The 18,386-nt window shown below is 44.8% G+C and overlaps 1 protein-coding gene across 2 annotated transcripts in view; it reads right to left on the bottom strand.

The window, feature by feature from the left end:
- EHF (ETS homologous factor) overlaps nt 1–18,022 on the bottom strand; it is a 41,155-nt gene extending 23,133 nt beyond the window's left edge. The window contains exons 1-2 of one of the 2 annotated variants that reach the window (XM_053925112.2): nt 13,241–13,495; nt 12,998–13,147 (exon numbers count right to left, since the gene is read on the bottom strand). In XM_053925112.2, coding sequence (XP_053781087.1) covers nt 12,998–13,147; nt 13,241–13,249 — 159 coding nt within the window. In that variant the 5' untranslated portion in view covers nt 13,250–13,495. Of the gene's footprint in view, nt 1–12,997; nt 13,148–13,240; nt 13,496–17,862 lie in introns of those variants that run through there. The other variant, XM_045194154.3, reaches the window with a different exon arrangement.
- Nucleotides 18,023–18,386: the final 364 nt, after the last annotated feature.

Here is an 18,386-nt window from a genome sequence, read left to right on the forward strand (position 1 = left end):
TTACAGGGCACAGTAAATGGTTACTGCTCATAAAAGAGTTTATGTGGCTTAACCCTTACTGAGTCAGAGTTCACTTGAGCTCACTCAGGCTTTCGAGAAAAGAAGGCCGGTGTCTCTAGCCCAGCAGGGCATCGCAGGCACAGTGGTCTCGGCGTGGGCACAGAAGGCCCCGGGCTCACACAAGGCTGAAGGCCCCTTACCAAGCCAGCCCCGCTCTGGGGCCCAGTTCCTCGGGTGTTAAAGGACGACATTTGCCCCACCCCACCCCCAACAGCCTCGGAGGACTGTTGGGAAGATGAAATGAGATAATGGAGCCCTGATTGGTGTGGCTCCATTGGTCCCTAGTCCGGGCGTGTACAAGAGGCAATGGATGGATGTTTTTCTCTCACGTCCATGTTTCTCTCCCTGTCTTTCTTTCTCCCTTCCCCTCTCTCTAAAAATAAATATTAAAATCTTTTTTAAAAATGATATAATGGATAATAAATGTGCCTTGAGAACTGTAAAAAAACAAAGAAAAGCATTATTATAACCAAGTCATCTAGGCTCCTACCAATACAGAATTTCTATAGTACCTAGTGATTACTTTATGGGGTATATAAAGCAATCCTTTTAATTTAAAAGTAGAGGGCTTATTGCCCTGACTGGTGTGGCTCAGTGGGTTGGGCATTGTCCTGAAAAGCAAAAGGTTCGATTCCTAGTCAGGGCACATGCTTGGGTTGTGGGTTCAGTTCTTGTTGGGGAGCATACAAGAAGCAACCAATCAATGTTTCTCTCTCACATCGATGTTTCTCCCCCTTTCTCCCTTCCTTCTCCTCTCTCTAAAATAAATAAATAAATAAATACATACATACATACATTAAGAATTGTTAAATAAAAAGTGGGGGGATTTTTTAATGCTCTTCTTTAAACTTCCCACTTTACCTTCAGCATGGCTTCTATTATTTCCTACCAAAAGGAGAAAAAAAAGAAAGAAAAAAAGAACAGCAAAGCACCAAGGATGTGAGGTAGAGACTTGGAGTCTTTGAAGCCTGGGTTAGAATTCCGGCTCCATCTCTGAGCCATGTGACCTTGAGTGTGTTAACTTTCTGAGCCTCAGCCTCTTCCCTGCTTTAAAAGGGGGGCTCAGGGAAACGTTGATGTCTTCTAGGTGTAACAACTCTTTTGAAGGATAAATGGTATAAGGGGTTTAAAGGTGTCTAATCTGGCACCAGCGCACACACCTTCAATAAAGATCAGTTTCCTTTCCTTTCTTTAAACATCAGTTCTCAAGGTATTTCTCTAACACACTTTACCTTTTCTAGGGCTGAAGAAGAAAATTCAGAGCCTATGTAAGAATGATTTCACCCTTCAAGTCAGAAGCAAACTCGATAAAGGACTTAGAGCTCCTTATCTCTAGCTCAAGGGGGAATTCTAGGGGGTGGTCCTCAGCCATGTGCACTAGGTGAAAAGCAGAGTTTCTCAGCTTCTACATGACTGATGTTTTGGGCTGGGATGGTTCTCTGTGGCAGGGGTCACCCTGTGCATTGCAGGGTGTTTAGCTGCATCCCTGGTCTCTAGCCACTATATTCTAGTAGCAAATGCACCCCCCCCAACAAATGTCCCCTGTAGCCAAATTAGAATTCTGGTTAAAAGTAGAACCTGTGGAAGTGAGAGCTCTGACTTTGACCTTGCTGGTGTCATGACTGTGGGCTACCCCCTACCCTTTTGTGAGCAGCTCTACTCTCTCCTGGGAAACAGGCATGATGTCAGTAACTACCACCTAGGCTCATGGGAGGATTAAATGACATAAGGGACAGTAAGGCCCCCGTACAGTGCCTGGTACAAACCAAGTCATTGCATCTTAAGTGGAGGTTTAGGGAAATACATGGGGTATCAGGGGCAACTTTGTCTATTCCCAGGTGGTATTCTAGGAAGACAGCACAAATTGTTGCTTGGGCTGTGAAAAATTCCGAACACACAAAAACTGTACGTTGTATTTCAAACACAAAAACTGAAATGTGGATTATCCAGGAAGGTTTTCATCTACATTCTCTTATGCCCCCTTCATGTGTAGGAAAAATGGGAGGGAACAGTATTGGCTCCAGGTCCCCATTCATTCAGACTTTCACATTGATGAAGACGTCACCCTCTGTGCAAAAGTGTCTAAGATGGACCCTTTTAGAGACAGACATCTACAATGTATTGGAAGAGGAAGAGCCACACAGGCTACCCAGAAGACTACAGTAGAGACGAGAACCTCACACCAGGCTTCCAGCCAGGACCTATTTTATTTTAGGCAGCACTGTGGTGTGCTGGAGTGGCCCCTGCCCATGTCGTGGTGGGAGAGGTAGGCCACCACCACCCCTATGCCCGCTCCTCCTCTAGGCCTCTGTCAGAGCTAGACTCCCTCCCAGCCCCACTCAGCCTCCACCACACCTGGAGTCAGAGAAAACAGACCCCTTGGCCTGACCCTAACATTTTAGAGCCTCACATTTCGGCTGTGGCTCAGGAGAAGTTAAGCCTGGCCACAGAGAACAGATCTCTCTGACATCTAAGTTGAACAGACAAAGTCAAGGTGAGAGGAGCTTCAAACCCAGCTCAGCATTGCTGTGTTACTCCAGGGCAGAAAGAGCAAGAGTTCATGCCTCAGAGAGCGAGGGGTGAAGTCTTGATTCTGCCAGCCAGCTGGCTGTGTTGACCTTAGGGAAGTACCACTCTCTCTAAAGCCTCAGTTTCCCAAACAACAAAAAGTGCGGAAAAAAATGGAGTTGATGTGAGAACTCGAGGAAAATGTCTGTAAAACCTGCAGCATGTTATCTCTCGTACGTGGCAAATGCCAAGAAATGTCAGCTATTGTTATAGGGACTGGCCATGAGACTTCCTTTAGGGACTGCCCCCAAATCTCTCTTTAAAACTGGGCTGATTGGATTTGGGGACATTCTTGGAGCCAGGGTGGACTCTTCAGAGGCAGGATAGTATAATGGTTGGTAACTCCAGACTCTGGCATCAGACAGCCATGCGTCAATTCCTGCCTGGCTTTGCCCATTTACTAAAGGGGAATGTTTGGACAAGTAATCCAACTTCTCTGGGCCTCAGTTCCCTCATTTATAAAATGGGGATGACATGAAAAGCGTTGTTGAAAGATAAAATGAGAAGGCATCTGTAAAATGCATAGAAAAGTATTTGACACATAGTAAGTACTTATAAATGTTAGCTGCTTTGTTATTTATTGTGTTATTACTATTTTATTGGATCCCCAAGGAGGAAATTGAGGGCCAAGTTCATTTCAAGCAAGGCCTCTAACCTCTTCCATCTACACAATACTCCCTAGTTCCCGCTGACTGGCACAGTCGAGCCTGGAGCCGGAATTCCTGCCTCCCTGCCCTGCTCTGGGCTGCTGTGTGGATGTACCATTAGGCTGAGCTATGAATGGCCTTTCTCAGCCATTGCTCACAGAACCCATGTTGTGCCCCTGTGGGCATAGTCCCTGCTAGAGGGACAGAAAGCCATCCCTCCTGCTCCCATTCCTCCCACAAGACACACTGTGCCCAAGGTGGCCAGGAGCAGTGGGAGGGAGCACTTCCACAAGTTGTGGGTATCGCCCTGCCCTGCACTCCCATACACCATAGCTGGTTTACAGGTGCAAAGGAAGAGCTACTGCCAGAGAGTGGCCATGGGGTTTCTTTATCCTACGGGGGCCCCTTAGCATGAAGAATGCTCAATATCTGCAAAGAATAGGGTCTGGGATTTGAGCTAATGGGGTCAAAAAAGCAAGGGAAGGATGCACCACTGACAAAGAGCTGGAGCCATGTACCCCAGAACCCCAGAGGCTATGCCCAGTCACAGACTCTATCAAAGCCAAGGACCGCTCGGCTGGCCTCTCCTCCCAACAGAGACAAATACAGCCCAGCTGGAAGAAATGTCTTTTGCTCTATGGTGGGGTTACTGAGACCTAGGAATGAATGCCATAAAAATAACAGTAATAATAAATATACTGTAGTGGCTAGGACTTATTGAACACTTAAAATGTGCCAGCTCTGTGCTAATAGTTTTAAATGCATTTGTATCATTTGTATTGTGAGTCCCGACTGAGAAGAGATAATAACTCTCTAAGGCCAATATTATGTCATTTCACAGATGACCAATCTGAGGCTCAGAGAGGTTAGGTGACTTATCCAAGGTCACACAGCTTAGCAGGAATTGGAGCTAGAAGAGAATTCAAACTTCAGACCATCCAGCAATAAACCCCGGGAACTTAGCCACTTTCTGCTGAGCAGAAGGTATTTGCCGTAGAAGAATGTTGCCCTCAACTCATCCGCACCCCCACCCCATTCCATACATATTCACAGCATTCTCCCTGTGCCATCTGGGGCCTCTCACCTTTATCAAGCTTCTCCAAGATTATAAAACTCAGGCACATTCAATCATGCAAGGACCCTGACTGAGACCCTCTTTCCTTTTTGCCAGAGCAATCTGAAGCCATCGTTCTTTCCGATGTATCCAAGAGCTCCCTCCAGGATGAAAGAGTAGAAAGCTGCCTTCGTTTGCCTCTTCTACAATATGCTTAGTGGTTCCAAAGCCGGGCCAGTTTGATTCATGATAGTCTTTTAGCCATTAAAATAGATCTATACATATATCCATAGGCACTCACATATAGACATATGTACACACACATACGTAAGATACACGCAAAGAGGATGGGGCAAAAGTAGGTCTACAGTTGGTCGTATGGAAAATAATATAATAATAAATGATAATACAAGAATAAACTCTGTTTCACGTACTCACAACTCTAAACCTACTTTTGCCCCACCCTGTACACATATACTATCAATACTCCCCCTATGACTCAATCAAGTCATTTTATTTTATGTTTTGGAAACAAACTGATCCATAATTATTTGTGCTTTATTCGAAGTAGGCCTCAGGCCAAAAAGCACAGCTCCCTCCTGCTGCCGGGGAGCTCTGAGGGCCACAGAGCAGGTGTCAAGCAGGGCTGGCTGGTGCCTGTGCTCTCTGTCTCCAGCCCCAGGGGGCTGGAAGTCAAAGCCATGGTCTGCGTCTTCCCAGCTCCTTTATTCATTCAAACACACCATCCCCAAACACACCGTCCCCTACCATGGGACGGGCTGGCACGTGGCTATTTTTACTCCTCAAGCCAGAAGAGCGATTAGGCATTTCGAGTCATTGCTTTGGAGATGACAGCCACGTCTAGACCATTTTCAGTCCTTAATCAAAGTTAGCAGCAGGTGAATTCAAAGCATTGCCTTAAGGATGTTGCAACCACGTACGGACTTCCTGTTTCAGTATGACTGTCATTTCAGAAGAACTGCACTCCCAAGGAGGAGAAACGCAAATTCACGTACATGTGAAGTCTCACTGAATGGGAGGCAGACAAAATTCATGGTTTTCAAATGAATCGAAATGTGAATCAGGCTTGGGGAATGTATTTGATCCTCTCGGTGTTACATCACAGGTAGTTTCACAAGCCGGTAATGTGTTTTGAAGCAGACATTTCATGCTCCAGGGGCAACATCTGAGGTATTATTCCTGGGCTCTCAAGCGTCTTCATGAGCAATGAGGCAGCATCAGGAGGCCAAGTGTTGATCCATTATAGATACACTGTACTGACTGGAAGCCATTTGGAAATATACATGCTATGCTGATCTTTATCATTCGTGGTGCCAGACTCAGACAAGACGAAGATACTGACAGCGGACAGCCACCAACGTTGATTGAAAGACGAGATTACCTACATGACCTCCAGAGCCTTTATCAATCGATAAACTAAGGAGAATAGGGCAAACTTTGAATCTTAAAAGGTCACAGAGCCTTCTGAGATCTCAATAGAAGTTAGGGCTTCCCCCATTTACCAAAAACACTTGTCCACACCTGGTTTTTCATATATTTTCTGGGCACCTGGCCCCCCACAGACCACCCACTGGCCCCTACAGCTCTGTGGACACCATGGATCCTTGAGAAATCTCTTTTGCACTCAGGATAGATTGAAAAATAAAGAAGACTTTTTATAGGAATCAGGTTTCAGAGACATATGTTTATACCAACCTATAAGAGAAGGCCTGAGAGATTCTATTCTTGCTCCCACTTGGCCTTGGTGTCATCTTGTTCCCCTACAGGGACACCAGGAAGGGCCTCCTGTCCCTGTCCTTCAGCCGCTGAGGTAGGAACCATGCACCCAGCAAAGCCATTCTGAACCTCTGTTTGGCAAATGCAGTAAAGAATTCATCAAATTTACTACCACCCTGAACTTCAGCACTGCCCTGTCTCCTCACTAACCCCTTTCTTTATTCTAAAACACAAACAATCAAACAAACAAAAAACAGGTTTCACTTCTTATTACAACCACTTGTATCACCCTCACCTGAGGAGGGGTTAAACGTGAAGTTTCCTGGGCTCCCACCCAAGATCTCTAAACCAAGATTTACATTTTTTTAAAGATTTTATTTATTTATTTTTTTGAGAGAGAGTAAGGGAAGGAGAAAGAGAGGAAGAGAAACATCAATGTGTGGTTGCCTCTCATGCTCCCCCCTGGGGATGTGGCCTGCAACCTGGGCATGTGCCCTGCCTGGGAATCGAACCAGCGGCTCTTTGGCTCACAGGCTATCACTCAATCCACTGAGCCATACCAGCCAGGACAGGATCTACATTTTTAAGAACCTCCTTTAACCAATCCTTAAGCACTCTCACAGTTACGAACTTCTGGTCATAGATTCACCTACCTGCCTTCCCTCATTTCCCACGATAAGATAAATACCTGTAGGAGGTAACACTCTTGAAGGAGACGTCCACAAATGCCAGGAAATCCTTGAAAAGTCAGAGACGACACATTGAGTCTGGAGAACTCAAGCTCCAATCTGTCCATGGAGATTCTATCACCATGTTATTTGCCAACTTGAAATAAAACAATTCCTAATGCTCAGTATCACCAAACTGGAAAATTCAACAATGCTCAGCAACTTACAAGTCTGAGTCTCTGAAGCCTGAACAAACAAACTCGGCCTCAGAACACTGCATTTGCAGAGGAGTTTTACAACAATTGTTCCTATGAAGACAATCTTGTGGCTGTCGGACTCACCCTTACCTGATCGCATCCCTACCTTAGCCCTTCAAAAGATTAGTTAGCCACCCTGGATTTTAGGCCTCATACCCAGAAAAATTGGTATTTTAGCCTACAGTGGAGAGAAATGATCATCAAGAAATTCTTGCCATGCTACTATAAGTATTTATCCATATATATGCATATACATATATGTATATATGTATACATATACATAAATATATATGTATGTATATAATGTGTATAATGCCTGCTAGTCACTGAATACTATACTGGGCACTAGGGACAAAACACAGAGGCTGCCCTGCCCTGGTAGATTATTCATTCTAAAAGGACACCACTTCCAAAACAATGGCAGCTCTCTCCAAAGTCATCTGAGCTCAATCCCCACCTCCTGTTGGGGATGGAATGGAGCAAGAGCAGAGAGAGACAGGCAACCTGCCCTGGCACTTGGAAATGACCAACCTTGAAAAGAACTTCAACTACTTTTAAAGGCAGGACCGATCCTCTTCTCTCCGGCAAGCCCACGCCCTTGCCTTCGCAGGAAACCCTTACTAAGACATCGAGTTGGCAGGCAGGGTAATGCCCCTGAGTTTCACGAAGCAGCCTCAGCCAAAACCAATCTCCACTTGGGGCAGAATAAAGCCGTTGGTTGTCTGGATGGCTGAATGTCTCTCCCCGAGACAATGGCGTGTTTATGTGTAGGAGGGTCAGGAGCAGGTTGTTAACATAAAACCCACCGTAAACAGAGCTGTTAATTCAGTTGCTGGCAGGGGCTTCTGTTATCTTCTGAATACCTCCCAGAGGGTATAAGCCCTACCTTTTCATTTGAGTTGGCAGCAGAGTTATTTTTTTGCACCTGTTGCTCTGCTCCGATAACAACCAGTTAAGCATTGATTTGTTGGAAAATAAACAGAAAAAAGCAAAGAAAGGCATCTGCCCAAACAGCCTGAGCTGGTTTGATGCAGCATTCATGCCAATCTGTTTTTCCTGTAAAAACCAAGAAAATAAATAAATAAATAAATAAATAAATAAATAAGACCCAAAAAGCCAACGCACACACAAAACCCCTGCATTTTCAGTTTGCACACTACCCTCCCACTCTCTCAAAAGTGAGAGGGAATCAGTAGGCCAGCGCCAGAGCTGGTAGGGCCTAGAAGCCTGAGGACACTGTACTTTTCCATCGTCTGGCTCTGCGAGGGCGCCCAAGATCTGCAGAATGACACAGCCAGCCTCCAGCCAGCCCAGGTTCAGATCATGAATCTGATTAGCAAGGGCAGACAAGGGGCTGCCCGGATATGATCAAAACCCAACCACACTCTTCCAAACTGGTGACTTCTGAAAGTCAACACGGTTCAGGGAGCAGGTGTGGTCTGTGGGTTACCTCCTAAAACGGAGACCTGGAGTGCCTAAATCTCAGTCTGGCCTCTCTCACAGGCTTCCCACAGGCTTCCCACAGGCAGCCCTGGGCAAACGGCACAACTGGGAAACACTGGGCCCCAGACCATCGCTTTCCCACTGGGCAAATGAGGCTACCCACACATACCTCAAAGGCAAGCTGTGTAGGCTCACTCAGGTGCCGCCAAGTGGCTGGAGGTCCCAAGTCCCAGGGGGGAAAGGACCCGTGCTCAAGGTGTGATTTCTGCATTAAGCCAGGCATCATCACACTCTCATTTCTCATCGCTTTGTCAATATCATGTGATGAGCGCAAGCCAAAAAGGGCCACAAAGAGCTAAACGAATCACTCAAATGGAGATAGATCATGACAGCACTAATTAAGCAATGGCATCATCACCCAGCCTCCAGCACTCACAGAGCAGAAGCAGCCTCTCAATATCTCTTTTTTATGCTTTGAGAAGAAAGTATAGGATGTGGGCAACGCACAATGCTCCACTGGTTCACCACCTTCCCCCCCGTTGTCTCTGAGCCATTGGCCTTCATTAGACCACTGGCTTAATGGGGGGCCACGGCAGTGGGGAAAGGCCTCAGAAATGTCACTTCTCAAAGAGCATTAAGAACAGGGTGTTCCGACAGGGGAGGGATGTGGCTGGCTGAGCACTCCCAAGCATTCTTGTCATGAGCAGGGCAGGGAGTGGAGTGCCTCGGAACCAAATCGGGCAGCCAGGAAAATAAAAGGTTTAACAACACCCTCAGTTGACTGAAAAATAAATAAGACCAACTGCACAGGAATGCAGAAAGGGCGGAGGGAGGTAAGAGTGGGGATTGGAGCCAGGGAGGGGTTGGGATGGAATGGGACAATAAATTTGACCATTTTAAGATTCAAATTTCTTCCCAAGAAAAGACTAAGGTGCTCCAGCTAAGGAAAGGTCAACAGCTACCACTTTGGAAATTCACAGCCAGTATAATTACAAAACAACAACTCAAACTACAACAATGAGGATGGTTCATATTTATTGAGCATTCACAAAGTGCTAGGAATTGAGCTAGGCTTGATGTGAATTATCTCATTTAGTCCTTGCAATAACCCTGGACATTGGTACCAGTATTACTCTCATTTAATGGATGAGGAGGCACAGAGAGGCTAAGCAACTTACCCAAAGACACAGAGCTAGTAAATGGATTGGATTTATGGTAATAAATATATTGGGGGAAATGCAACATAATTATTTGTAGCTTTGAAAATGGATCCTTGTATTTCTAAAGAGGAGGAGGGTGTCTCTTAAGATTGCATACTTTTATTTTGGAAGTTGAGATTCCTTTAAGTATAGCTCCCATAATTTTTTCCTAAATGTGATTTTTTTCCCTTGTGCCCTAGTATGAAAGTTGCCTTTAGCATATACCAGTGTGGATGCTACAAAAGAACTAGTTCATGGCCACTCAAACCCATCCATCAAAACTTCAATCTGGCTTTCTGTTGAAAGCTCCAGATTGATTCAGGGGTTGGGCTTGGCTGCCTGAAGCCACCTCAGACTTATTAGCCATGAAAAAAAGAGCAGTTTTGATTACTGAAAATTTAAGAGGAAACTATGGCTTCTTCGGAAAAGCACCTGATGTCTGAACCATCACAGGTCACGGTGAGAAACGGCCACATGTGGACATCACGGTGGTGAGAGGAAGACCGTGGATGTGCCATTCTGGGAGCCTGGATTCCGTCACTCCAACAGATAAATGCAAGGGAGTTCTCGCCCCCTCCACCAAGTCTGTGACCCTGTTTCAAACCTTCGAACAGTTTGTAAAAAACAGCCATAAACCACAGACAGAACCTGGTAAGGCCTATTCCATTGTCATCTTTGCATCTTAGGAGGCAAATAATATCTAAATTTCCCCCAAATTAGAGGATCCCCTATTTAGAAGAATTGGGGTTTTCTTTTTGTACCAATAATCAATAAATGACAGCAGGCAAGAAAGCTTGAGTTTCTTTTTAGTGCCTTCCTACAAGAACGCTAGACTCGGCACAATGAGTCCTGCTTTCCCTTCCAGAACACACTTTGCTCTGTTTCTCCTAGCTCACTGGTCTATGCAGTTAGCCCCCTGGAGAACAAAAAATGCAAAGGGAATACAGTCAGTAATATTGTAGTAACTGTGTACGCTGTCAGGTGGGTGCCAGACTTACTGGGGGATCGCTTTGTAAGGTATATAAATGGGCAAGCACTACATTGTACACCTGAAACTGATAAAATACTGTACGTCAACTGCAACTGAAACAATTTTTAAATTATTTTAAAAACTGGAAAAAGCCCAACTGCAAGCAAGCAATTCCTTACCAAAAAGGTTTTCCAAGGAATCAAATTCCTTCCAGCTGACTAGTTTCCATTCCTCCCGTTGACTCAGAGGAAATCTCTGGGACTCCAACAAAATTAGAAAATTCACCAACTGACAAACAACAGCGTCCCTGCTAGACTAGCCTCAGCTTCCCACCAGAAGTCAAAGTCAGCTAGACCAGCACGATAAGAATGGGCAGGGGCTGGCTTTTCACAGGCGCATCCGGGTATGGGGAGTTCACACACGTTCGAACAATTTTACCACGTCCGGAGGCAGGCCCGGCTGCATAATCGGCAGGGCTCAGTGCGAAAGGAAAATGTAGGGCCCGTGTTCAAAATGTATTAAGAATTTCAAAGCAGCAACAACAGCATGAAACCGAGCACAGTGACCACACAGGTGGCAGACCCGGGACACTGGTCCTGCCCAGGGGTCAGTCCCCACTTTGGAACTTCACCTGCTCTGTCTCCACATGGGATGGGAGGGGAATCTTTTCTGCCTTTCCCCCTTGAACAACCATCTGAAGTAGTTGGGGAAAATTTTTAAAAATTTGACATTGAACACACCTGTAAAGTCACCTGGCTTACAGCAGGCACTCAACAAATGTTAGCTATTATTACCAGTATTATTCTTACTATTGCCATTATTTTCATTATGCAAACGACCCACCACAACTGTAAAGCTACCCATCGGCAGAAACGAGGGGAAGGAAAAACATAGACTCCTATTCTGAAAGAGGCCATCCATTAGCTGATGCCGTTCAGAAGTTTTTTCATTAGCCTTATGCAAGCGAATGCTCTAAATTAGGAGTTCTTCGCCTTTTATCTATACCACGCGCCCATTCTGAAGTCTGATGAGACCTATGGACCCCTCCTCAAAATGCTTTTATATGACCAAATAAAATATATAAGATTAGAAAGGAAGTTTCTATTGAAATACAATGATCAAAATACTGTTTAAATAAATGTGTGATATAATAATATATGTTCTTCTTTATTTGCACATAAAATAAGATTACCTAGTACAGGTCTAATACCCTCCATGAAATATAGTTATGGGTATCGATACTTTGAGACAATTTGCACCAAGTGTAATGTGACAAGAATCTGTCTGCAACTTCTCTTGGTGACACAGTTACCGAAGACTGCTTGTTCAACTCAAATAGCTTCTAGAAGCCACTTCCCTGTGGCCAGAAGTCTCAGTTAAACAAATTACAGGAGGCAGACCCCATGGTGTCTTGGTATAATAAGTAAGCAGAAATTTTTTTCAAGCCTCTGGAACACCCAGGGTAGTGCCTTAGCTGCAGTGGTCAGTAGATATCTGGAACACTCTCAACAACTTTAGGAGTGGGCAATATACAGAAAGCTCATCACCTGAACGGCCTGGAGGGGGATCAGTTTCTTTTGGAGGTTCCTACATGCCAGGCTTTAAGGCACAGGGATAGGAACGCGCTGTGTGCCCCTCCCCCAGCCAGGTCTGTCCCAGAACCTCCATGGGTTGTGGTCTGCAGCTGGCTCAAGACAAGGCTTAGTGTGGAGGTCTCCCGTTTCCCTGATTCATCTCATCTCCCTGCCACCCACCCTCCCCAGTGAAAACCTGTAGCATTTCTTTACCAAGGTCACAGTGCAGAAGCAACGTTAATCATTTCGAAAAACAAAATCCCAGCATTATTCATCCACCTGGACCCAACAGAGACTCACTGAAAACACCCAAGTTGAGGATTTATCCTCCATTTCCACTCCATATATTACTAATTATTTACTCACCAGCATTTGTCTAAGTGCTTTCTGATTCTATGTCTAATTTAATCCCAACAAGAGTCTTGTATAGATGTTATTAACCCCGTTTTCCAGGCAAGGAAACATAGATTCTAGGGCTTCCATAACTCACTCATAGTCACTCAGCTACCCATGGGCAGAGTCAAATTTGAACCCAGATATTCTGATTCTAAACTTAGTGTTCTTTGTACCATGTTTCACCAGTTTCTAAACAACCAAAGCTCATAGCCTCCTGCCCCTTTAATACACAAGCAAAGTCTGCGCTTCCTCTGTGTTCCTCCAGCCATTGCCTTCTGACTAGTGGAGTTACAAGGTGCTCTCTAATTTTATAAGTGAACATAGTCGAGAAGAGCCTGAATTTGGGCCAAATTTAAAGATCGCTGCAAAGACCAAGTAAGTCTTGTCAGTAGTCACCATGAAGACAAAGCTGAAATTAGCTCACCTTTCCGACCCCGCTCACCTGAACCACCAGATACAGCACTAGCCCCACTGAAGGAATTATTGAAAAGGGTCCTAAGAGGGGTCCCAAAATAATCTCTGCAAGACAGCCGTGTTCTCCAAGATCCATTGTCATACACAAAAAATAGAAGACCTTTTTTTTTTTTTTTTTTTTTTTTTTCTTTTCTATTTTGACTTTTTTATTTTTCAGTTACAGTTGACATTCAATATATTCGTTTTAGAAGACCTTTTTCATATTCCAAGAAAGACTGTTCAGACTTTTGGGTGAAGGTCACATCAGGCTGAGAAAGAGCTGGCAGGGTGATGGAAATTTCTCAAGTCCATAATTGGGCGAATGAGGGCCAATCCCCAAGATTGTTTATTTTATGTAATAGAGCGAGGGGGAAGTGGCAGAATATGAAATTTTAAGTTCAAGACAGTAACAATAATATCACAGAAAATGTGCATCTAGACAAGATTGTACAGAAGTAAAAACACATAGTTGTGTTAAAATAGGGGGGTGAATGGGGTGGTCTGTTAGTCTAATCATCAACCTATTATACTAGGCACTGGGGCTCCTTTCTATTTTGGGCTTGTTTTCACCAGAAAGCAGTTTTGAATGCACCTATGCTGGCCATAATTTAAATAAATAGGCAGGTACCTTTAATAATAATTAAGATGCTTCTGAGAAAAGAAGGAAAGTGGGCTCTGAGGGTCAGGGTGTGGAACAAGAGTGGGGAGAAAAAGATAATGTGGATTTAATGAACCAGAACAAGAGGGTCAGCCCTGTAAAACAAACTGAAGACAGAATGTGGTTAGGTGCTAGTGAAATCAGTTTTTAAAAGAGTATTTTTACAGGGTGCCTCTTTTAACCAAGCCAATTAAAATTGTAGGAGCCCGTTTAAATGGGCTATCCTGCTTGACCCTGTTGCAAGGTCTGCTTGCCGCAGACACAGGCTGAGGCCCTCTGGGAACACCAGACTCCAGGTTGGCTACCCAGTGATTGGCTCAGCCAATTGGGCTTCCCTTCTGTTACCCCTAGGGTCTTCCTCTAGGAGAAGTGAGTCCCTGTCCATGCAATCTGCCCGACAATTCATGGACAGTCAGTCAAGCAAGCTGATCAGCATCACACAAACTGAGCCAACTCCATGGGTGTCTAAATGTTCACTTTTCAGCAGACAGCTTGGGTGTTTTAGAGAAGACGTCATTAGAGTGCCTACTCTCGTACACTGACTGCTCCCTGGAGTCACAAAGCAGTCAGCTTTACCCACTTCTACAGTCCCACCAACTTCGGACACAGGGGGCAAGCTGATAAAGAGAGGATGTTGTCATGGGAGCAGACTCTAACACTCCCAGTAAAGGATCCAGGTATCTGCTCTGAGTACCTCCACCAGCTATATCCCTTAGCCAAAACTCTGAAGACCTCAAGGAAGCCATTTAAAGGCTCCTACTGATTTTCCTTTCTGTCGCATCCTTAGCAGGGCACCTCCCACCCCATCCTCAGCTTTCACAGACTCCAGGTAAACCTGCTGGCCTTTAGGCACAGCTGATTCTCCCCAGTCATCAGAATCTGAGGGTGGAAATGGATCTTAAAGGCAATCAGATTCAAACTCCTTTGTCCAGCCAAGGAAACTGAGGCCCAGAAAGGTGGAGCGTGGTGTTCGGAGTGTGAACACAGCTTTGCCCAGGGCTCACAAACCAGCTCCCCTGGCCGTCGGTCCCAGGCACTGCCCTGCACGCTACCTCATCCGCCTCATGCTCCCATCACACAAAAGGTGAATCTGAAATTCTTCCGGAAAAATTCCTGAAGAAGTATCTTTTCTTACCCCTTCTGAAGTCCAATACATTTTTTATCAAATAACTCTGAGGGACCCATGGAAATTTCTACTCCAGGGCATCTCAGCTTTCTGACATCAGTGCCATTCTCCCCACTGCACTGTTTGCTCGCTGCACAGCTGAGTAGTCTGGCCCTTTAAAACTCTGTCCAATTTAAATATAGGTAATAGTCACATATTTCTAATGAGAGCATAGTTGCCTGCTCCTTGGGACAAATCATATTATTTAAGATCTTATTATTAAAACAAAGTAAGAAAACATTAGAGTTTATCGTTCCCATCTCTGCAGTTATTCAACAGATTTAAGAGAATCCTGGCAAGACACGGCTGCCTTCCTGCCTCTGTCTTCAGATGCCACCCCCCCCCGCCCACGCAGATTCAGCCTCCCCAAGCTGAAAGTCACCGCACTCTGTCAGTCGCCCAGTAAAAAAGCCAGGGTGAGAACGTGCGGTCCCTGAACACCAAGGCTCCCGCCCAGGGCCCCACCCACAACAGAAACGATTGTCACTTTAATTCTATCAGAAACCCATTTTTGTAAGAGAAATGGGCTGAACCGCAGCAAGACAGTGTCACCAAAAATCAGGTCTAACTTTTTATTTGGTTCCTTAAAACTATGGCACGGCCTCTCAAGTGCGTTAGCAGGTTCTGCCGCAGAAATCTGGGTGCCCACCCCACCCAGAGGTCTTTGCAGATCACATCTCTTTGAAACGGCTTAGAAATGACTCCATTTGAGGTGGGTGGCAGACTGAATAACTTTTTAATGATTTATATAAATCTCTGCCTGTGCTTGATGCTTTAACATTGAACAGGGTTCTTAACACTGGGCTTTCCGAAAAGTAAGATGGTCTAAAGAACACAACCCTGGGCTAAAATCCCCTGATTTGGAGGCAAGGGTGAGGGGTGTGAGGAGGAAATACAATGTGACGAGATTCACAAAAGCGAAGTTTCACTTCGTAGCAGTGAACTTTGGCCCACAGCACTCACTTTCTGACCTGAGACCTGATATGAATTCCTTCCAGTTTCCAATTAGCTAATTGAACGCAGTTGAGTAAATATTTTAACCTCTCAATTTTCATTTTGTCTCAACCTCTCAAGGAGTCAGAAAGGTAGAGAAAGGGGATCTGGGTATATTTGGTAAATTACTGGGAGCATTAACATACAATCATAAGTGTGAGGGTGCAAGGCTTCACAAGGTCCAGAAAGGCCCAAGGCATTTCCACTTGGGGAAGTTCACAATGTATTTTAACAAATAAATAAAAATGTTAGAAAAGGGTTGTGTGACTTTAACAAAAAGATACTTATGAGCACAAAAGAAAAGATATCACTGAATTTGAGACCTTTGGTACATACGGCGCCTGGATCAAAGGCAGCACCCTGCCCGCAACCACCCCACAAAGGCCCTGACTGGTGCCGCCATCTTGAACAGCGACCCAGAGAACTTACGGCACAGTTGTTCCCTCAAAGTTACTTCCTTTTAAAATGCCTTGAAAAATACTTTGGAAACATGGAAAAGAATTGTCTCCATAATATTCATTTTTTCAAATGTGATTACAAACTTCCAAATAACCCTCATTTCACATTTCATCACTGTTTTTAATATCTATCCACATAAGCCCTTAGCGATTGGTGGGGAAGTGGCGTGACCCCATAAGACTTCAGATTAAAATATGGAATTAATGAGTTATTTTAGAATCTCAAAATTCCAAGTCTCAAAAAGAGGACAAGGGGGGCCTTCTGAAAACTCCAAATGCAGCTATTAATGCCACTCTTAAAATTTCTTAAGAGCCTTTTCTGATAGTATTGCTTATCCATGCAGCTCATCCTAATAACATGACTTCATCTCTCCTACTAGAAGTTGACTCTTCCCTTCACCTCAGTTGAATTAGCTCACAGCCACTCATGATCCCCAACTACCCTTTTATACAGTGCAAGGCTCTATCCGCACACATCCTCACACCCATGCCTTCAGAACCAGCTCCTGAATTAGACCTTCCATCAGGAAGTTCTCAGAACCCAAACATTCACTTTCTAACTACTGCCAAGGTAAAAAAAAAAAAAAAAAAAACAAAAAAACAAAAAAAACCCAGCAGAGACACCCATGCACTAAAACTCACAGACTCTTGCTCTTCATCTTAAAAAGGCACATGTTCCCACACTACTGGGAGCATACTAAATCTTGGTAAAGAGAGATGGCAAAAATGTCACTTTCCCAACTCAATGTTGTTATTTACCAACAAGGTTAATTCTCCACTGTTGCCAGCTCCATCCACCCTGGGGCCAATATTTCTCCATGGTGTCCAAACACAATCAAGAGCGTCCCTGACACAGAAGGCATTTGGTGCTGCTGACTCACGTCTGCCCGTGTGGTCACAGTAGCCCATTATAGAACAAACAAAGGCTTAGTTTGTCACCTTGAAATCCGGCGAAACCCTTGGCCAAAACAATTTTTTTCTGGACAAAGTCATTTTTAGGTGTGCAGCTCTCCCCAATGCCCTTGCCTACCTGGGTTGCCTGGCCACTTTCTCCAGTATGAATGTGAATGCCCTTGCTTATTTACAGCCATTTTCTGACACCAGAATGTACTAAAAATGACTCTGCTCTTCCCTACAACTAAGTCAGAAAAATGACCAGCAGAAGATATCTGCAGAAAGTGAGAACATGAGGCCCAACAGCTATTGAGCCAACCAGTTCTTCCCTGAGCCAGCTGCCTTTTTGGTTCAGAATTCAACTCAGGGAAATGGCTTTGAGACACAGACAGAGGGAAACCAGGGGCTTCTAAATTCACAGTGTCTGGAAATCCAGACCAATGAAGGGAATTCACAGGTAACAGCCAAAGTAGCCTAACTGCCCCCCCCACCCCAGATACAATTCTATTAAGACCCAGTGAGGTAAGCTCAGGTGAGGCTAGCTTACTTCCTGCTGCTGCCTCCGGGAGTCTGCTTCAGTTTCATCCGTCTGATTCAAGTTAGACTTCTCTTTCCACTCAAGTGGTTGAACTCCAGGTTCAAAAGAAGTTTTAAAAATAAGGACTTACCTCATTTACTAAAGATTCTGGGTGGGAAATCCAATAGCTGGGACTAATGGAGGGGAGGCAGCAGGCAGCCCTCACGCCAGCTCCTACGGGAACGGGGAACCAGGGGTGTTATCGTGCCTGAGCCCTCATCAGAATGAAGATAAATGCATATGACAATAATTTTAAATCATTTTGTAGGATGTTAAGCAATAAGCCACCAACCGGGAATTCCCTAAGTCACTTCCCCCTCTTCTGATTGGCTGCCAGGCCCTTTAAAAAAAATAAAATGAGGGATTACAAACATTGGCTCATTTGCATTTGGCCAACTCACACGTTAGTGTTCAAACAAAACAGGTCTAACCAGGTTATGCCTGTGTCTCAGGAACAGAGAGACAACCTGTTAATGGATGAGGAATTGATTTGGTGGTGACTGTTCTTTTCAGCTTAGAGGCTTGTTTCAGGTGAAAAGTACCCATGCATGCTCCCCAAAGACACCATCAGGAAGGGAGAGTGTAAAAGCCAAGTGAGCAGAAATTCAAATCTGG

The sequence above is a fragment of the Desmodus rotundus genome, chromosome 5, assembly GCF_022682495.2.
Source record: "Desmodus rotundus isolate HL8 chromosome 5, HLdesRot8A.1, whole genome shotgun sequence".
Classification (NCBI taxonomy): domain Eukaryota; kingdom Metazoa; phylum Chordata; class Mammalia; order Chiroptera; family Phyllostomidae; genus Desmodus; species Desmodus rotundus.